This window comes from Xenopus laevis, chromosome 6L (genome assembly GCF_017654675.1).
Source record: "Xenopus laevis strain J_2021 chromosome 6L, Xenopus_laevis_v10.1, whole genome shotgun sequence".
NCBI lineage: Eukaryota > Metazoa > Chordata > Amphibia > Anura > Pipidae > Xenopus > Xenopus laevis.
Window position 1 is genome coordinate 30645035 of NC_054381.1, and position 21336 is coordinate 30666370.

Sequence of the window (21336 nt, forward strand, 5' to 3'; positions counted from 1 at the left end):
TCCAAATGTCTCATTTTCCATGTTTTTACTGATCATTTATTTTCATCAGTCTGTACTTTACATATACTCCAGCCCATTCCTTTAATCCAGTTCCACTGATATATACTTTAAAGGAAATGCAAACCCTCCAAACAAACTTAATTTTGAGTTTCTCAGAGTTTCAGGCACATGTTTAACAAGTTGTGACTGAGATAACAGGGTGAATTGGAAGGTTCCTTAGTCAATGTTTGATGTAGTTGGGAGTAAATTTACTACTCTGCTCTGTCCTTCTCAGCCAAATCACATTCAAATGTGAATTACAGTTTCTGAGAAAAATATGGGGAATGTTCAACTTCCAACAATTGTCTGAAAATGAACAGCCCATATCATCACAAACCTTTTTCTATTTTAAAATGAAGCATTACCAAGATATTCAGCTCTGCAGCTCCGCTTTCCAGCCTACAGGATGATGAAGAAGTAGGTTTGTGATCCAGTGCTACTGCACATGCCCCTTTAATTTGCATTTCATTAATCTAATTGGCTGACGTGTGTTGGCCAATCAGATCCGTCATATGCTAATTAAACTGCAGGAAGGTACTTGCGCAATAGAGCTTCAGGTTTTTTGGCACATTGCAATGATCAAAAACAGGAAACCAAACTGAACGGCGAATCAGAGGTTCATTCAGGGGCTGCAGAGCTAAGCTTCATTTAAAAAAAAAAATCGGTTCAAAAATTGCTTTTAATTAAATAGGGATGTATTGAATCCAGGATTTAGTTTGGGATTCAGCCTTTTCCAGCAGGTTTCGGATTTGGCCGAATCCTTCTGCCTGGCCGAACCGAATCCTAATTTGCACATGCCAATCCAAAATAGTGGCTTCCTTGCATCCCTATAATTAAATGGGCTGTTCACTTTGGGACTTTTGTCTGAAGGTTAACATTCCCTTTAACTACTTTGCACATGTTTGAACAGGACATAATTAGGATAGAGAGTGGCTTAATCTGAAAGCCCAGTGAAACACTGAGCCAGCATTGAGCAGTAATAGTTTAAAGCGGACATACAGAGTAAAAAAACAACAATGTGCATTAAAGTTGTGTCTCTGGCTGATTTATTAAAACTTTCTCCAAAATCCCTACTAGTCCCATCCATCCTTCACTTCCTTTCCCAGATTCTGCAGGGGAGCCAGTGGCACACCACTATAGAATAGTAACCAATCCAAAGCTAGGCTGACCTGATACAGAACTCAAACCTGTCTTTTCTCAGCATGTGCTACCAGAATCTGCAACTGTCAGCTCTCTGAAGAGTATTTTGCAAAGGCTATAACGTGTTCAAGTGGTCTGCCATCGGCTTCTTGCTTTTATTACATATTCTTCATATAGGTGCAAACTCTTGCATGTATACGATTAGGCTAAAAGTATCCAGAGACCCCTGTATGTAGGTCATTAAAGGAACAGTTCAGTGTAAGAATAAAAACCGGCTAAATAAATAGGCTGCACAAAATAAAAAATGTTTAATATAGTTAGGCAAAAATGTAATGTATAAAGGCTGGAGTGACTGGATGTCTAGCAGAACACTACTTCCTGCTTTTCAGCTCTCTAACTCTGAGTTAGTCAGCAACCTTAAGGGGGGCCACATGGGACATAACTGTTCAGTGAGTTTGCAATTGATCCTCCGCAATCAGCTTAGATTCAAAAGCAACAGTTATGACCCATGTGGTCCCCATCAAGTCACTGATTGGTTACTGCCTGGTAACCAATCAGTGGAAACCAAGAGAGCTGAAAAGTAGGAAGTAGTGTTCTGGCCATTATGTTAGACATTCCGTCACTCCAGTCTTTATACATTACATTTTTGGCTTACTAACTATATTTAAAACATTTTTTATTTTTTCACAGCCTATATATTCAGTTTTTATTTTTATACAGAACGATTCTTTTAGGATGTGTTCCATGTGCCTACGGTATATATAAGCCTAATTAGTGGTGCTTGCGAAGCAAAGCATCACTACTGTTATCTTGCAAACTTATTTTTTTAGTGGTGCTTGCGAAGCAAAGCATCACTACTGTTATCTTGCAAACTTATTTTTATTCTTCTTCCGTATGAAAGTTTGGCGCGTAACTAGTCCCGCACCGTTTGTCCTAGACCCATGAATGAGGTGTCAAATCGTGCGGCTTAATCGGGAATGGGGTGGTATGACTTTTCTAAGGGGTGGGTGGTTAATTGCCCCTTGCGGGGGCAATTAACCACCCCGAAAAGTCCCATAGATTAACATTGAGGCCAACTTTTGACGGATTCTAGCGCAGAGAGGGAATCTTGTAGAAACGTTAAATTTACCACATTTGAAGAGGTTTGCGACCTGTGTCAGATGATACCCCACACGAGGGTATAAGTTTTACCCCCGGGGCAGGAGAGGTCCCCAAATTTGCCCCATTGACTTATAATGAGGAATTTATCGAATAATTAGTTTGTCGCAGACCCATGAATGAGGTGTCAAACCGTTCAGCTTATTCGGGAATGGGGTGTTGTGACTTTTCTGTCCTATTTTGGGGACCCAAAAAAGTGAGCGGAGCCGCAAACAACCAATCAGATTTTCCCTATTGACTTCAATGAGAAAATGTAAACAGCTGTAATTCTCACAGTAATAAAGCCAGAGCTCCCAAACTTGGCACCGTGGGTCACTGGTTGACTGCAGCCAAAATTTACAAAAAGTGGGCGGAGTCTACAACAGCCAATCAAATTTCAGCCATTCAATTAAATAGGAAAATTTTAAACTGCTGCCGCTCTTAGACGGTTAATGGCAGCCTCCTCAAAGTTGGCACAGTTGGTCACTGGGGGACTGGGATTAAAATTAAGAAAAGTGGGTGGAGCCAAAACCAACCAATCAGATTTCTTTGATTGGTTTTAATGGGAAAAATTAAGAAGGCTGCCATTCTCTCAGTATTGATGTCAGGGACCTTGAATATCACAAATGTGGTCGCTGGGGGTTTCCACTTCAAGTTAAGAAAAAGTGGGCGGAGCCACCAACAACCAATCAAATTTCATTCATTGATTTTCAATAGAAAAAAATAGAAATGCTGCCATTTTTACACATTAAATGACAGCATTCCCAAACTTTGGTATGTTAGTCACTGAGTGACTGTGGTTCACAATTAGGAAAAAAAGGGGCGGGGCAACAACAGCCAATCAGATTTGGGCCTGAGTTTTGCCACGGCAAGCACCACTCACATTTTCTTCAGGAAATGTACCTCTCTAGTGTTCACAAATGTTCCTTCAAAACAGTGGCTTGTATCTATGCTGTTAAAGCTCTATTATATTTTCTTTTTGGGCAACAAGCAAATTGTATGTTGTGCCAGCTGCACTTGTATCTATTTAGCTTCACTTTTCTCTGGCCATTGCTTGCTGGGCTATAGCCCCTGCCGTAAGGAAATTTGACGTTGAACCTGTAAAAAGCTAAGGGTAACATAGCAAGAAGGAATTCCTTAATTAATCATCTTTTAATAGTTTCATAAGACAAATACTGCAGTAGAGTGATCTTCAGCCATGGCATTATTCATTATGATCATTGCTGCTATGTTAGTTAGATTTCAACGCCCTGAGTTATTAATTCATTGTAAAAAGCTGCCAATAATGCAAAATCTTTCCTTTTGCTATGTGAGTAATATTGAGCCAGAGTAGCTTCCCAATTCAACTAGCATTGGTTGTAAAATTAAATTCAGTCTTCCACTACTGACAAGACACCCTGGACATGTCATCCCTTGACCATAACTTTTAAAGGAGAAGTAAAGTTATTTGGATCCCAGAACAAGCGTCTTTCCACAGGTGCTTGGACTTGACGCAAAGGAACTGCTCTGCTCCCCTAAAAACAAAAAAAAGTATAGTTGTGCAGTAAGGATTGTGACAACAATGTGTGGCCGTGTCACTTCCAATCCTCGGCGCCAACACCAGTCAGCTGAAGGGCATATGCCATATCTAATGAAGAGCTGCAGAGAGTTGCATGGGTAACCGTATTCTATCAGAAATGGTATAGGTAGAAGTATGTTGGGATTGAATCTGAAAGATTTTGCAGATTATTATTTTATTTTATCATCTCAGTGAAAAAGGAAAAGGGCAGTATGGAACAGAATCATGGACAGAGTATAGTATGCAATTCAAAATAAAGCATTGCAGTCAAAGGTAACAGTGGGAGTTTTAAACTAACTACACGTTTTTTTGACCCCAGGGGAGGCTATCTTTCTTTGATGTTGCATTACACTGGTTTGAAGTCACATGTTCTCTTTTGGAATATCATGCCATACCTGGGCAAATGCCCCTAACATTTTACTTCCCCCTCGGTGCAGATTCAGGCATCGGAGTTCACGGGCGCCATCTTCAGATGCGCAGTTGGAGCAATTTTCTGTTTCACGACAACTGCGCATGTGCCAAAACTCACGAAAATTGCCAAAGCGCTGGTCTCATTACAAAGATTACCAAAGCGGCTGAAGATGGCACTCCCGTGAATTCCGATGCCTGAATCTGCACCGAGGGGTAAGTAAAGCGTATGGGGCATTTGCTTGCGGTAACACTTAGGCTGGGGGGGAGGAGGATCAGTTGGGATAGATGACTTTAATAAGGAACTTCATACATTGCTACACACTACTTACAAATAATGTCTAAAGCCAGCTGTCCTCTTGCCCAAGCTCCTGAATTACCAACTGGCTTTTTAACCCTCCCTCCTCCCCCAAACAGTAAATAGTGGGGCACAACCTGGAGGCCAGTTTATTAGAGATGGAGATTTATATATACCTTTTTGTAGCACAGTAACACATAGACCTGGAAGCCTGCAGTTTTAGGTGTCAGGTTGAGTCAGGCCAATATACTCTACATTTGAAGCAGTTCTTCAAATACAAATTCTTCACACAGTGAGCTGCACGCCTTCTGGAGAAACAAACAGTCATCCAGTAGGGGTGCAGCTCAGTGACGTTTTCTTGTAGCCTGGAGGAGAGCAACCCAAATGTGCCTACCATGTCTGATGATAAATCCGGCTTTAGGTCCACAGGACCTTCTGATTCCCTCTTCATAAGGGGGAGGTTACTTATCTGTTGCGGTCACTTGGTTTAAAAGTGAAACAGAGATGGAGATTACCAAGAGGTGACCTTTGCAGCCCTTTAATATGCTGTACCGCAAACAGTTACTGTAGGGAAGTGGGTCACTTTCAGTCCTCTGCAGCTTTCATAGTCCCTATAAGAACATTTTTTGTGCATTATCATCACTTCAGGAAGCCTGAAACGGCCATTCATTGGCTGGTAAAGAGGAATGTGTTTGTGTAGCTATGAATGGGACAGGCAGAACTTAACAGCCCCATGCCAATGTGTTATAACAGAACCCAAACTACTCGTCAACAGACAAACCATTATGTTTATTTAAAAAGAAACCGAAAACAACTATTTCCTAAGATTTTCCCCCATTAAGGAATTAACATAAATTAACAGAGTCTGGCCTTATTTATAAGAGTTGGCTTTGTGCTTTGGCAGAAAGGTGAAGTTCGGAGGAACAGGTCCCAAAAGCATCTCACTGAAATCAAAGAAAATCAAGTCAATATTTCCAGACAGAATGCAACTACAATAAATGCAGTGTGCCTGCGACAATGCAGTATTATTATTACCGCATATTCTGCAGAATTGGCATTTACAACAAGCATACAGATGAACAACCAAGAGCTTACAATCGAAAAGCATAGGTCTGATCCCTGAATTAGAAAGGAGTTTTTTTTTAATCACACATAGTGGTTATTTTACTCACTGTATATGTATGTATGAGCAATACTTGCAAGACATTTAAACCATTTTATATGACTGGCTTGTGACTAATGCCAACTGAGTGTGATTGCTCCCCTAGTAGGCAACTGTATCTTCAGCAACACCAACTATCCACACAATAATGTCACCTCTTCAGCCTGGCACTAAGGAAAAGCTTGACTGAAGAGAATTACCTGTGCAGCCCACATATAACAAACACTACAAAGGGTGAAAGTTTCCCCATGTCTACTTCTGACTTTTTTTTAAAATTGCTGTTGAGTAGAAGATACATAAAATCAATTCCTTATGTGCCAAGCCATGCTTACCTTATTTTTATCCAGTCCGTTACGTTCTGACTTGCCATTAAAGTCTCCAAGTAGTCTCTCCCCATGTAGTATGGAGGCCTTTCATTTATCTTCTGAGGTACATGCTCCAGTAAACCAACGGGAATATACCTAAAGGAATTCAACATCAATATGAGGCTATGGGGCAAATTTACGAAAGGGCGAAGTGACTAACGTTAGCGAAAAAGCCAGCAAGACGTAATTTTGTTACTTCGCCAATTTACTAACAATCGCAGGAGTAACTTTGCTATCGAACGGGATAGACTCTAGCGGTTATTCGCTCCCTTACGCCTGTCGAAGTTGCGCTCTGGCGAATGGACGTAACTAAGCAAATTCCCTAAGACGCGGATTTTACTGAACGTTACCTCTTGCGCCAGAATTGCCTTCGCCACCTCAGATCAGGCGAAGTGCAATAGAGTAGATAGGAGTTTTTCAAAAAAATAGTTGAAAAGTCCCAAAAAACGCTGGCGACTTTTTTTCAGGGTAATAGGCTGCAAAAGATCGTATTTTTTTTTTGGGGGTACCCGGCTTCCCTCCTACATTTCCTAACATATGGCACATAAACTATACAGTGGGCTCATGTGTAGGGCAATATAACAACTCTATTTTATTAAGCTTTCCCAGGCTTGTGTAGTGTAATGTATTTGCTGCAACATATACGTCCATTCAACTTTAACTTCCAGCCGTATGCAAATTAGGCAAAGCTAGTGCAACTTCGTTTTGCTGGAGGCAACTTCGAATTTTAGTGAATTAGCATTGTCCTGGCGAATCTACGGCTGGCGAAGTGTTACGATGTGAGTGAAGCGGACGCTAGCACAAATTCGGCGCTTAGTGAATCTGCCCCTATGAGTCCCATATCCATTGTTCTGAAACATCACCTTCAGAGAAACATCAAGCTGAGTTTTTCAGGAACAGGGGATATAATTTACACTGATGCAGAAGATAGTAACAAAACAAACATGGCAGAATAGAGTCTACACTTTTGGCTTTCACAGTCCTTTAAGAGATTGTCAAGAAATGATAGAGAATAATAAAAAAAATAAACTGTACCTGCATAAAAAGGATAGCCACTCCAGCATGAATTTTCTTGTTTTCTCAACCCCCTGGCAATCTGAACCCCAGTGTTCCAGGCCGTAATTTGTAAAGTCCTTTAAGATGTCAAATCGTTCCGTTGAGGAAATATCCCAGTGCCGCTGCTCTTTAATTTCAGTAAACAGCCATGGCTTGAATAACGCTCCTCTGAAATGACAGATTGGCTTAAACTGTGAAACACTCATTCTTGCAATAAAAGCACTGTCGACTTACGGCCACTCCCCCAAATTGTAAATTATGAAGCATTTATGTAACTTATCATTACAAACATGGTATCCATTTGACAGGACTGGTTTAAGGTTGCCCAAAACTCATTTAATAAACTGGAAAAATTGTCAATGCCTTTTCTCATACCCCAACACTTCATAAAAAAATCCAACTAATATGTTTATTAGGCAAAATATGATTCAACGAGTGGCATATACATCTATTCTCTACAGTAATTCTGGAAATTGCTTCATACTCAGTCTCTCATAATTTTATTTTGTATAAATATTGAGTGCTCAGCAGTCGCCTTTTCATCTTGGTTTCTGCCCTACTCTCCTAAGTAAAAATACACTTACCTTGCCAACATCACTCCTGCAACTCCAGTCTGCAAAGCTCGATTTGCATCCTCATAGGATATGATGTCTCCATTGCCTGCATATCAAAGTATAAAACAGTTACAATGCTGCTCATTGGAAACAAACTTTAAACAAAACCTGTTTTCATCCTCAATGAAACATCTCTAAAAATCAAAAGCCAGCACTCAACTTATATACAGTATTAAAGTAGCCGGATGACCCCTACAGATGCTTATGTATGAAATACAGGTCAAATACATGCCTTATTTCTATTTTATACATACCAAACAAGGGGACAGGACTTGCTATTTTCGCACACTGATCTATGTATTCCCAGTTTGCTAGTTTTGTGTATCGTTGTTCTCTGGATCTTCCATGAAGCTGAAATTTTTAAAAAGTGTATGTTTAAAAATTAAAAAAAAAATAAAATGTACACATTTGCCTACACACTTGTTTTAGAGATGCCAGTACATATTTAGATGAACAGAGCTCGTGCCTTTGGTTTCCTTGCTAAAGAATTACAGAATGCAAGAATAAAAAAAACTCATATACAGTAAAATGCAGCAACTTACATTTATAAGTAAAAACAGTTATTGCCGTTTATTGCCCAGGACGCATGTAGCCCTTTATCCAGGGGCTGGCAACACCATAAGAAGCAAAATGGCAGCTGTAGCCTTTTGCAAATATACAGCAACCCCACGTGGAAGTGCTCACAACTTTTTTGTTGGTCTTTGATACAGAATAATGAAGATTACTGAATAATGAAGCTTAACCGGCAGCTGCTGAAACGGTAAAATTTTTACTGTCCATCGCCGTGTATAAGGAACCACCAGATACAATAACAGTCTCTGGTATAAACAATGATTGAAACATATGTAGGAGCATTTTTTTTTTTTTTTTTTTTATTTTTTACACACTTGGAAAAATTAAACTGTGTACAAAGGTAAATTGATTGTGTCACTTACTGTAACCAATGAGACTCCCCAGTCTCTGAGATTCGGAATAAGTTTGTGGGCAATGTTGACTTTTTCCTGCACCCCAGTCCTGATTTTTACGGTCAATGGAACATCAAGGACCTAATGGATAAAATATAAAATATATATATAAGCAAGCTTCCAGATAGGGAACTCAAAAAGGAATGCACTTAGAGATGCCTAAATATATAACACAAATTGATTCAATATTTACCGTACTTGATTATTTCCATTCTAAACACACTGACAAAGGCCAACTAGTTCCCAATGCAGAGTCAGACTGAGCTGGTGGGACACCGGCAAAACACCTGGTGGGCTCCAGCCAATACGGGACCCGCCGGCCCTGATCCGCTCCCACCTGCCTGCCGATTTATCCCCGCCCTGACTGATAGAAGGAAGGCGGGATGGAGACGGGTTTGCGATCTGCGGGGGGTGTTGGAAGCCCAGAGCAGGTGCATGCCCCTAATATGGCAGCCCTGATGGGCCTGGACCCCCATAGTACGACACTGTCCCAATGTATTTGTAAAATGAAAAACATAAGCTGAATAACTATTTTTTACAGCAGAACTGCCTCTATATTAAAGGAGCCATAGTTCTGTCTTTAGTCCATAATTTCCCCACACAGACCTCCCATCGTACTTAGACTGTGAGTGTGACATATCATCACTGGGCAGGTATGATCATATTTTTGGGAACAGGTTATGGAAACAAAGGAAACAAACACAAAACTATGTTTAACTTATTCCCTTCTTTCTACTATAACATTGTGATTCAATGCATCTCTAATACATGTAATGATTGAGATAACAATACTAACAGTGCAGATATGGTGGTAAAAACTGATTTCAGATCATTGGTAGGCTAAATAGTTTATTACAGACCTAAAGTCATAAAGCCAAAGTTGGAAGAGATGTGGGGGCACAAGCTAGGAACTTCCCTGTCTTATAATGGCATAGAGCAGACAATGATAAACATTTCACTATTATATACTGTAAACACACTATGATAAACTGAATATAGCCTCCCAATACATTTTGCATTCTTGTAATCCCCTTTGCCATACGTTTTTAATTTCTTCTGGTTCTGAAAGATACAGTGATACTTACAGAATTCATTCCTTTCACGATCTGTTCAAATTTATTAGTCCTGTTCATTAAGCCACAACCACCACCCTATATTGAAGGGAGAGAAAAAAAAAGGAATTTCTAAAGGGGAGCAGTGCTCAGTGTGTTGCATCAATTTCTTCTATGAAATCATATAGAGCTGCTACAGCAGTTACAAAGTGGGACTTGCATATCTGCAATAATTGTAACAGAAAAATGTAAAATCAGGGAAATATATTATGCATAATATATAGGTGGGACCACAAAACAACAATGTAAAATGAGGGGAAACTTTAAATCAGGGGATGTAAAACTGAGGTTTCACTGTATTTCAATAAACAGTGCCTCATTGTAAAGCTGACCTCTGCAGAAATGTGCAGCAGACGCCATCTTCTGAATCTCCGTGTTCTTTTTCAATCAGTTCGGCTACACGGAGATTGCTGGTGCATGCGCAGCTGAAGCTTATCCCAGAGTATCATCAACTGCGCATGCGCCAGCAAGCTCCGTGTCGTAGAACTAATTGAAAAAGACCATGAAGTTTCAGAAGATGGTGCCTGCTAGCTCAACTGCACATTTCTGCTTGTAAAGGGTCAACTTTACTATGACTTTTGTCGTGGGGGGGGGGGTTAGTTTTCTTTAAGGGCCCTATAAAGGGCATGTTAAGGCAAATCTTTCATCTTGAATGAAAAAGAAACCTATCTCCAATATACTTTAATTAAAAAATGTGTACCGTTTTTATAAGAAACCTGACTGTATGCAGTGAAATTTACTGCTGTGGATAGGAATTGTCAGACGGTCCCTTATTGCTAAGCAGGGAAACAATCATACTTATGAACAGCAGGGGGAGCCCCCGCCTTACTTCCCAGCCATGCAGAACTCAAGCAGCTTGCCTTTTTGTACACCAGATCTATGGGGCATCCAACATTGATATCCACAAAGTCTACATCGATGGTTCTGTTGAGCAGCTCAGCGCACTTAGTCATTGTGTCAGGAAACGCTCCCTCCAGCTGTCAAAGAGAGATATTTTTAAGTCTTATCCCACACATAAATGTCACACCGATTTCCATTTTATTGAACCAGAGGGACTGACCTGCACTCCAAAAATATCCTCTGAATGATGGCGCTTTAACAAAGCCCACTCAGAAGGCTGTCCCTGAAGCAGGTTGGTGCACATGGCCATTTCTCCACACGTAATGTCTGCTCCTAATCGCTTACATATTCTTCTGAAAGGCAGATTGCCACACTGGAAATAAAATGTGCATAATGTTATATTGCCATTCAAAATCTTCAGTTTTCTCCGTCAAATGATGCCAAAAGTTAGTTTTCTCTAAATATTTATTTATAAAGGAGAAGGAAAGGCTAAAACTAAGTAAGCTTTATCAGAAAGATCTATATAAATATACCAGTAAACACTCAAAGTAATTCTGCTCTGAATCCTCTGTCAAAATAAACACAGCATTTCTTTCTTTCTTTTGTGTACACATGGGCTTCTGTATCAGACTTCCTGTTTTCAGCTTAAACCTCCAGGACTAGGGCTTGAGCATGCTCAGTTTGCTCCTCTCCCCTCCCCTCCCTGCTGTAATCTGAGCCCAGAGCTATGAGTGAGCAGGGAGAGACTCAGGCAGGAAGTGATGTCACACCAAGCTAATATGGCAGCTACTATGCTAAACAAACAGAGAGAGCTTCTATATCGGTTTACTCAGGTATGGTAAAGCTTTCTGCAGAATAAATATAGTGTTATAGCTTGTACTATTGTGGCTAATCTATTGGCAATAAGCTGCTTTGGTAGCTTTTCTTCTCCTATAAGATAAAATATCCAGCAGCACATTACACACTGAACTTCAGACAAGAAAAATGTTGAAGTCATAGAATTCACAAACACTTTATTACTGTGCCATGCATGTCACCATTGGTGAGCCTGTGTTTAGTCCTTGAATAACTTGGTACAGGTATGGGACCTGTTATCTAGACTGCTCGGGACCTGGGGTTTTCCAGATACATTTTTCCGTAATTTGGATCTTCATACTTTAAGTCTACTAGAAAATGCAAGCATTAAAAATAATTAGATTTTAATTACTTAACACTTTCATGTTACTGTTCCATTAAAGGAGAAGGAAAGGCTTCGGACAATTGGGGATGCCAAATGTTAGGCACCCCCAGGTGATTGTATTGACTTACCTGAAACCCTGGGCTGGTGCTCCTATCAGCAGAAAACTGCACTGGCCCGGGGTTATACCAGTGAGCACCACACAGCGATCTTCTTCCGTCTTCCTCCTCCTTTGCGCGGCTGCACATGCGCAGTAGAACGAGAAGCCTAAAAAGTCGGCTATTTCGTTCAATTGTGCATGCGTTTGCCCCGAGAAATTTGAAGACAGAAGAGGATCGCTCCGTGGTGATCACTGGTATGAGCCCAGGCCGGTGCCTGGATATCAGATCCCATACATGTACTCGTAGAATAGTTATTATCATGTATTACTATACATACCGTAGTCAATGGTGCTAGATAAAGCTTGTTCCTGAAATCAATCTACAAGGGTGAAACAAGAAAGGTAAACTTAAAAAAAAATACATAATTACCAACTAGTAACCTATACATATATTTTTCAGAACCTAGGACAGGGAACTCCATACTGGTATGGGACCATCAAAACAGTGGATAAGGGGCGCAACAGGAAGTTATATTAGTATAAATGCTAACTTCTTCATCCTGGATACTCCTGGTACTATTAGAAGGTGACTGTTACAATCAATGTTCTCTCTAAGATTGTACTTGTTACATGCCACTGCACACTTCCAATTATGGTACCTGCACAAATTTTATGTGCACCCAGCTGAGCTAAGATTAATCACCAAGGATCCTCTGGGATATAGTTCTAGCACTTAGAGAGCAAAGACATATTGATTATGGGCTAAGCAAAGTGCTGATGCTGCACAGGGACATGCAGGAATGTGTTAAATGGTGCATGAATCAGGCTCCAAATATAATTGGAGGTAGGAAAGTTGTAATATACATAGGACATCTGACACACATCATATATACAGGACACATTGCAAAATATTCCATATACAAAGAATGTCCAACTTGTGGCCTTTCAGCCATATTTGAATGGGGAACTATCGCAAAATTGAAATTTTAAAATAAGCTTCAGCATACTGAAAAAATAAACTTTCTAAATGCAATCAAACATTCTGTACCGTTTCTGAAATAATCAAGTTTATGTTCATTATCCCTCTGTCAGAATCGGTTTTTCCTCACTCTCTCTACATGCAGGAGTTAGGTGTCAGAAATCCATAGACCATTAGATACAATTGATTTTATAGGAGTGCTCCTTTTGCCTAGAAGATATATTAGATCTCACTCTATTTAGATCCCCAGAAATCCTGTCTCTCTACATGCAGAATTTGAGCAAAATGCAGTTGTTTTATTAGATTTTGTTTGTACTGAAATCAGTGATATGATTGAGCTCTAATACATCTGTTAGTAAACGAAGCCTATGAATTCAATGAATATCTGACACCCAACAGCTGCATGAAGAGAGAATGATGAGAAACAGATGCAGAGAGAGGGATAGTAAACATAAACTTGATTATTTCAGAAACAATATAGAATATTTAACGGATTGTATTTAGAAAGTTTCTTATTTCAATATGCTGAAGTTTATATTAAATTTTAATTTTCACGATAGTTCCTCATGAACAACAGCTGGATGCAATCACCATCTGAGCACCCTTGCTCTTTGTGCTACATGTAAGTGAAACAATATACTCCTAAAATTTAAATTTGCATGGAATACCCTTTAGGCTGAACCTCAACATCTGGGTTTTAAAGCACAGCCACAGTCAGTATGCTGATCAGATTCTACAAATAAAGAATTGGTCTTATGTGGACAGATATACATCCGCAAGCAAACTGGCATTCATGTCCTTTTCTGGTTTGGAAAGCAGAAATCTTTGCAACCTGTAATGAAATCCTTGCCTACCCAAACCCACGCCTGCTACTCACAGTTTTTTTCTCACAAGGCCTGAGTTTTATAACATCTTCATCTGTCACAGCTCCCACTGTCGTAATTGGACTGTCCTTTTGTGTAACTTGCACAGCGCTGTCTTCCTTAACTACTGGGTTCTTCATTTTTGAACTGTCTCCAGATTTGAAGCAAAGCTTTAAATATTTATCGGATTTCTCAAACACAACTTTCTTTTTTCGTAACTGTTCCTTTAAGCTTTTGTCTAGGCTGTTTTTCACCAATACTTTGCCTTCCCACTCCTTCATAAGCTCTTCATTAATTATGTTCTTAAAATCCTCCCCCAGGTGTGATTTGGCGAACCGACATGTGACTCCATAAATGCACTTCCCAAAAGTCTCATACAGGTGACAGTTTGGGCGAATATCCTCTGGCTTTTGTGATACATATTTGGCAACATCGTGCGAAAACTTGCATTTGTCTCCAAAAAAACATTTACTGGCACATTCCTTAGAGGGAAGAGAAAGCACATATATTTAATACAAATCATGCACATTCTAGAACAGCATTTATATACATGCATATATTTATTTATGCATGTATTTTGTGATCTGTAAATGATCACAAATACATGGACAAAGCTCAGCCTGCTTGATTTGTTTACACTTTTTCTGTTGCCTTGTGAACTCGCAAGTGCTTAGAACATTACATAGTCTTACATTTTTTTGAGGGTACCTTTCCTTTAAAGGGGCAGTATACCTTCTTGTTCAACATGAGTGCAATAAAAAGGTGTCAACCATTCTTTAAATCACAAAGAATCTTTGTTATTTCTAAAGTGAAAAAGGACAAACACAACTTTCCTTTACTTTAAAGGAATAGTTCAGTATGAAAATAAAAATTGGGTAAATAGATAGGCTGTGCAAAAGTGTTTTCAATATACTGTAGTTAGCCAAAAAGGTAATGTATAAAGGCTGGAGTGACTGGATGTGTAACATAATAGCCAGAACACTACTTCCTGATTTGCAGCTCTCTTGGTTTCCACTGATTGGTTACCGGGCAGTAACCAATCACTGACTTGAGGGAGGGACATATGGGTCATAACTGTTGCTTTTGAATCTGAGCTGCATGCAGAGGATCAATTGCAAACTCTTATGTCCCATGTGGCCCCCCTTCAAGTCACTGACTAACTCAGAGTTAGAGAGCTGAAAATCAGTTGGGTTTTGTTCTGTTAGACTTTTGCTCACTGCAGCCTTTATAGATTGCATTTTTGGCTAACTTATTAGAAGCATTTTTTATTTTGCACAGCCAATCTATTTACCCTATTTCTCTGAACTGTTCCTTTAAGCTTTTTTCTAGGCTGTTTTTCACCAATACTTTTCTTTCCCTTTGCTTTATAAGCTCTTCATTAATTACATTCAAACAGGGAAATTAAAGCTACTCCATGTTTGGCCCATGTGGAGTAGATAAGACTACCAGTGCACAAGTAATCCCCCTGCAAAATGGACTCCTGCTAACAAAACAGTTACAACCAAGGGAGAAGTGAAGGAAAGGGGTTGTATACTTTAAACAGTGAAAAGATTATTTATGTCTTCCAAGTCAATAATATTTGTACTAGAAAGGAAAATATACCCCAAAACTAATTTCTAGGAATATTAGAAACTACCTTGGAGTTCTCTGCACTGTGAGAAGCACTCAGCCTGCCGCCTTGTGCTTCCATATTTACACAGAACTTTTTGGAGACGTTTATTATACTTTTAAATTAAGAAAGGGTGCATATTATCCACTATATGATATACAGTGGGGAAAAATTGGAGAGTGAATGTTGTGCACTGTTGTGAACCAATTTAATATTTTATCTTTCTAACAAATGGTCAAATAACCAATATAAATATGAAAAAAAAACAAAAAACTGAGGAATGGCTGGGATGCAATCCCAGAAAAAAAGAGATGCAATCAATAACAGTAACCACAGTTTGCTTTGCATTGCATTAAAAAAATGACCAGCATCAATTTTCCTCTTCTAACCATGGAAATACTAAAAAAAAAAAAAAAAAAAAACCTGGTTGCTTACCTGAGTAACTGATGGACACAGTTTATTTTCTTCAAACTGGGAATGTTTCATGTGAGGTCGACTTTTGTTCTGTCCTCTGGCTCTTTTCTTTTCTTGCTTGTTCTCTGCAGTCTTGGGGGGTTGGTCCTGGCCTTCACTACTCCCATCATCAAGCTTAATTCGTTTTGCTTCAGGTTCTGCTGCATTCTCGGTACGGGTCGTGTTCTCTGCATCATTAAGAGACAGCTCTGAACAAGTTTCCTTTTCTGTAACGTCCTTTCCATCAGCATCGATGAAAGCATGAAACTTCTCTTTGGTGGTCAGAAATCTATAAAATCACAAAACAAATACATGGAGAGCATTACCAACAGGGATACGTTTTTGTACATTTTTTACATAAATACAACCAATACATACTGGTTTTTAATGGCTGCTACACCACGGTCCAGATTTTCAGATTTTACGGCACCCACTTTGCCATTTTCAGTATTCGAGCCTTCACTTTCTGCCATCCTGGAAGGGAATAAAACATGGTTCATTGGTAAAACAGGCAACTGGATTATCCAAAAAAAAAACCAAAAAAAAAAAAGTGAGACAATGTGTATGAACAAACAAGGTAAAAGTGACTGTGCACATTACAGGCTTTTTCCCCTCACAGATCTGACCAGGTCCAGGCTGTAACTTGATTACAATGTAATTATCCTACCGCACACCTGTAGTTCACCAATCCTGCAAGCTGGTGGTGCGTTCCTTCCGTTGACCCGGCCGGGTCCCTTAGCAACCAATGTGTAAAAGAAACAGATCCGCACACACACCGATTAGTGCAGTCGGGGATTATCCCCTTTTATTCAGCCACCAAACATCAACGTTTCGGGGGGGAACACCCAACACCCACCCTTCATCAGGATGGAGTGTTCCCCCCCCGAAACGTTGATGTTTGGTGGCTGAATAAAAGGGGATAATCCACGACTGCACTAATCGGTGTGTGTGCGGATCCGTTTCTTTTACACATCAGATCCAGGCTGTGCCAAAGACTGACAAGACTGAATCAATTTACTTTAGATAGGTGGAGATGAGCCCACTACCAAAAATAGTGCTTTGTGTCCTTTATATAGAGTCCCTGTATCTGTACAAAATGCTGCTCAACAACAAATATACAGCAATAATAAAATCACGTTTGAACCACATTTGCTACACAAGTTTCCAGTAATAGAGGACTATGCTCTCCTCAGTGTTGAAGACGCCAGGATAAAAAGATATAAACCAGGAGGTTAACCCCACAAGTGAGAGAAAAAGGAATAGGAACTACAGGTATGGGATCCGTTATCCGGAAACCCGTTATCCAGAATGGTCCAAATTACGGAATGGCCATCTCCCATAGACTCCATTTTATCCAAATAATCAAAATGTTTAATCAATCTCTGTAATAATAAAACAGTAGCTTGTACTTGATCCCTAATCCTCATTGGAATCAAAACCAGCCTATTGGGTTTATTTAATGTTTACATGATTTTCTAGAAGACTTAAAAGGATCAGTAACATCAAAAAAATGTTTTTTAAAAATTCGTTAGCATACATCGGAAAAAAAAAACCCACCAAGACAAATGAAACGTTAAAATCGCAAAGTCTTTATTGAGAAACAACTTACCGAAACTCCGCTTGCGCTCCTCTTCTGAAAGTGATCGGGTGATCCATCGTGCGGCTGCTCGATTTCTCCTCCCTGCCTTCCTTATAGGAGATGACCAGGGAGGAGAAATCGAGCGCCGCATGATGGATCGGCGCAGTGACGCCTCTTCTGAAGACGAGCGCAAGTGGAGTTTCGGTAAGTAAGACTTTCAGATTTAAAAGTTTAATTTGTCTTGGTGTTTTTGTTTACGACGTATACTAACAAATTTTTAAAAAAACATTTTTTGATGTTACTGGTCCTTTAGAGTATGAAGATCCAAATTACTGAAAGATCCATTATTCAGAAAACCCTTCGTCCTGAGCATTCTGGATAACAGGTCCCATACCTGTACTATCACAGCTCATAATTGCAATACAGCCTTTGGGCCACATCCCGGAGTTCCACTGCTTTCTGGGGATCCCAGCTCTCTAGCAATGCCTGGGCTTCCTGATCTCTAACTCTTTCTCTGTAGCTTTTAGTCACACCCTGTGCCTTCCAGTCACTGCTGAGCTACACCTCCCCCTCCCTTTACACCAGAAGTAAAATCACGAGTTACAGAATGAATGTTTTCCCTAGAGATACGGAAATGGGGCAAGGCTAAGTACAGAGATATGAGACCCGTTATCTAGAAACCTCCAAATAACGAAAAGGCTGTCTCCAATTAAACGTCATTTTATCCAAATAATCCATATTTTAGAAATGATTTCATTCTTCTCTGTAATAATAAAACAGTATCTTATACTTGATCCCAACTAAGATATAATTAATCCTTATTGGAAGCAAAACCAGCCTATTGGGTTTATGTAATGTTTACATGATTTTCTAGTAGACTTAAGGTATAAAGATCCAAATATGTCACTTACACTATCCTATCCCCAACAGCAACAGAAGCGTGTCTCTGCACCGCCCGATAGAAAGTTCCCCTGTGCTCTCCACGCTGCTCCAGGAACAGGAAGTAGTGTACATTGTGCAACCATATCCGCCTTCCTCTATGACAGTAGTGCAACTTGTATCTGGGTTCGTCCTCCCCCTCTCTCCAGCTGGGGTAGTACCATCCAGCGAGTGTGACGAGGGTGAAGGTTCCGCTTCCGGTGGCGTTTCCGTGTTTTTCTCTGTATCAGAGCCATGGAGGGGAAGTGGACAGAACTGCCTGGCACTGTGGCGCTGCTTCTCCTGATCAGCCCGGGTATTGCTTGGGCCAGTTACACCAGCGCCCCTGCGCCTCCTGCCGCTATAGGTAACGACTGGGGCTGAGGGGCTGCACTGCGACATTATTCTCAGACATATTGTCAGATACAGCCATAGCCTGTTACAGACACTCCTTCTCTCTTATATTCAATATAGAATCTTCTTAGAGACACCCCTTTCCTTATATTCAATATAGAATCCCCTTAGGTTTAGAGACACTGCTCTCTTATATTAAATATATATTATCTTCTTAAAGACACCCCTTCCTTTTATTTAATTAATAATCTCCTTAGAGACACCCCTTGCTTATATTCATTATATAATCTCTTTAGACACACTCCTCCCTTATATTCAATATATTATCTCCTTAGAGACACCCCTTATCTATAAACAATATATAATCTTTTTGGAGACACCCCTTCCTTATATTCAATATAAAATATTTTTAGAGCCACCTCTTGCTTATATTCAATATATAATCTTATCTCTTTAGACACACTCCTCCCATATATTCAATATATTATCTCCTTAGAGACACCCCTTGCCTATATTCAATATATAATCTTCTTAGAGACTATATTCAATATATAATACACAAAAGCCTTGAATATCCTGTAAATTATACCCTTATAAACGGTGAGTTCTGATGTCATCAGTTATAAATGGTGAGTTCTGATGTCATTTCTGTCACATGACTCACTGAAACTTGTGTATTATAATAAATAAAGTACCCCCAGTTGCAAAATATGAGGATATTAGAAGTTACCTCGGAGTTCCATGACCTGTATAAAAACACTCGGCCTTCGGCCTCGTGTTTTTATATGGTCATGAAACTCCTCGGTAACTTATAATATCCTTATATTTTACAATAGGGGGTACTTTATTCACTATATAATCGTCTTAGAGACACCCCTTCCTTATATTCAATATATAATATTTTTAGAGCCACCCCTTGCTTATATTCAATATATAATCTTGTTAGGGACACTCTATCCTTATATTCAATATGTAATCTTGTTAGGGACACCCCTTCCTTATACTGAATATATAATGCAATACATAGGGTTGTCGGCTATTAACCTGTCATAACCTTAATCTGTCGTCATATAATTGCTTCCTCCTGCTGAATGATTCATTAAATCATTCATTTTACTTTCTAATTCCTTTCAGTCTCTTTGTGAAGCCAGCCACAGGCATCACCCAACAGAGATTACAGGATAAAGCTGATGGCACACCAGATGTTTTCTCCACCACTGCCGTACAGCAGCAAATAGCACTCATTTAATCAACCCTGAGCACTATGTACTTGGGCATTAAACCTATAGCCACCAATCACAGTTTTGCTTTCATTTCTAATCCTGCAGCAACCTGAAAAATATATATAATCATTGATTGCAATGGTTTACTGCCGCAGTGCAGCTTTGCTGAGTGTTGATGAATCAATCAGGGTACTTTTCAGTTAATAATATTAGGAATTGTAACAGAGAGGGCAAGAGAAGGCCTAAAATGTTGCCTGGCCTCTATGTGAGTATTACAATAGGTTCTTTATTGTATGACTTAATACTCCTGGCAAGGGTTAAACTGCTTGAGCACCCATACTAGGATACTATAAACTGTTGCTCTTTTAACTGTTGAACAAGTGGTATCAATGCCACAGACCTAAAGGGATTTTGATACTCTGTTGTCTTGTAGGGCACAGGCTTGAATCTAAAGGCTTATAGAACAGGGCTAATTTTCCACTTGTGTTTTTGAGTGGGCAGATAAATGCCCGTGCAGCCTGATGTGTCCTACATCAGCTGAAATACCAAAGTGTTCCTATACCTGGCCCAGCAAGTTACTAGTTTCTGTGCATAGAAGATAAGCCCCAACATGAAAAAGGAGTGGGAAGCTGGTTGTAATGAGTGCAAATAGCTACAAATAAGTACAACTCTTGGCAATGTTTTACTGTTACAAGTTACAGAAATGAGCCCCCCTCCCCTTTACTTCTTTTCACCCATCTCCAAATACCACCAAGTGGCTAGCAAGGTGGACTTAAAGGAGAACTGAACCCTAAAAAAGTATATGGCTAAAAAATACCATATTTTATATACTGAACTTATTGTACCAGCCTAAAGTTTCAGCTTGTCAATAGCAGCAATGATCCAGGACTTCAAACTTGTCACAGGTAGTCACCAACTTGGAAAGTGTCTGTGACACTCACATGCTCAGTGGGCTCTAAGCAGTTGTTGAGAAGCTAAGCTTAGGGGTTGTCACTAATTATCAAGCAGAAAATGAGGTTGGTCTGTAATATAAACTGATGCTACAGGGCTGATTATTAAATTCTGATTCCAGTTGCACTGGTTTCTGTGCTGCCATGTATTAATTACTAATCACCCTTATAGTGTGACATTTATATTCTATATGTACTGTATATCGTGAATGGGTCCCTAAGCTCAGTAAGTGACAGCAGCACAGAGCATGTGCAGCGAATCGGCAGAAAAGATAAGGAGCTACTGAGGCATCTTTGGGGAGACAGATCTTTACTGCTACAGGACTGTGGTTGCCGTGGGCTGGTACAGAAGCCCAAAACATATTGTACAACATTTATAGCTACTTCTTTAGCCAGGCTTTAGTGTTTCTTTAAGTCAAAAATGGATGATGTAGGTA

The 21336-nt window shown here is 39.7% G+C and overlaps 2 protein-coding genes across 2 annotated transcripts in view; one reads left to right on the forward strand and one right to left on the reverse strand.

The window, feature by feature from the left end:
* Window positions 1-5348: 5348 nt before the first annotated feature.
* On the reverse strand, window positions 5349-18401 carry dus3l.L (dihydrouridine synthase 3-like L homeolog). Its single transcript, NM_001086193.1, has 14 exons — window positions 18366-18401; window positions 16254-16349; window positions 15858-16164; window positions 13828-14295; window positions 12310-12351; window positions 10915-11067; window positions 10715-10831; window positions 9828-9893; window positions 8713-8823; window positions 8032-8128; window positions 7748-7823; window positions 7143-7331; window positions 6075-6203; window positions 5349-5524 (listed from the first exon to the last, which is right to left on the reverse strand). The coding sequence occupies exons 2-14, from the start codon at window positions 16346-16348 to the stop codon at window positions 5452-5454; spliced, it is 1923 nt and encodes a 640-aa protein (NP_001079662.1). The 5' UTR covers window position 16349; window positions 18366-18401; the 3' UTR covers window positions 5349-5451.
* Window positions 18402-18489: 88 nt separating this feature from the next.
* Window positions 18490-21336, forward strand: part of pttg1ip2.L (PTTG1IP family member 2 L homeolog) — a gene marked incomplete at its 5' end in the record, with an annotated part of 31078 nt that continues 28231 nt past the window's right edge. The window contains 1 exon segment of the mRNA NM_001095779.1: window positions 18490-18739. Coding sequence (NP_001089248.1) covers window positions 18628-18739 — 112 coding nt within the window.

Bases quoted from the DNA above. Each gene is read 5' to 3' on its own strand.
- dus3l.L (NM_001086193.1), bottom strand. From the start codon at position 16,348: ATGGCAGAAAGTGAAGGCTCGAATACTGAAAATGGCAAAGTGGGTGCC. The intron at 14,296-15,857 runs GTAAGCAACCAG...CTTCCCTCTAAG, and splicing joins TGTGTCCATCAGTTACTCAG to GAATGTGCCAGTAAATGTTT. The intron at 12,352-13,827 runs GTGAGTAGCAGG...TCACCCTTGTAG, and splicing joins GGCCTTGTGAGAAAAAAACT to ATTGATTTCAGGAACAAGCT.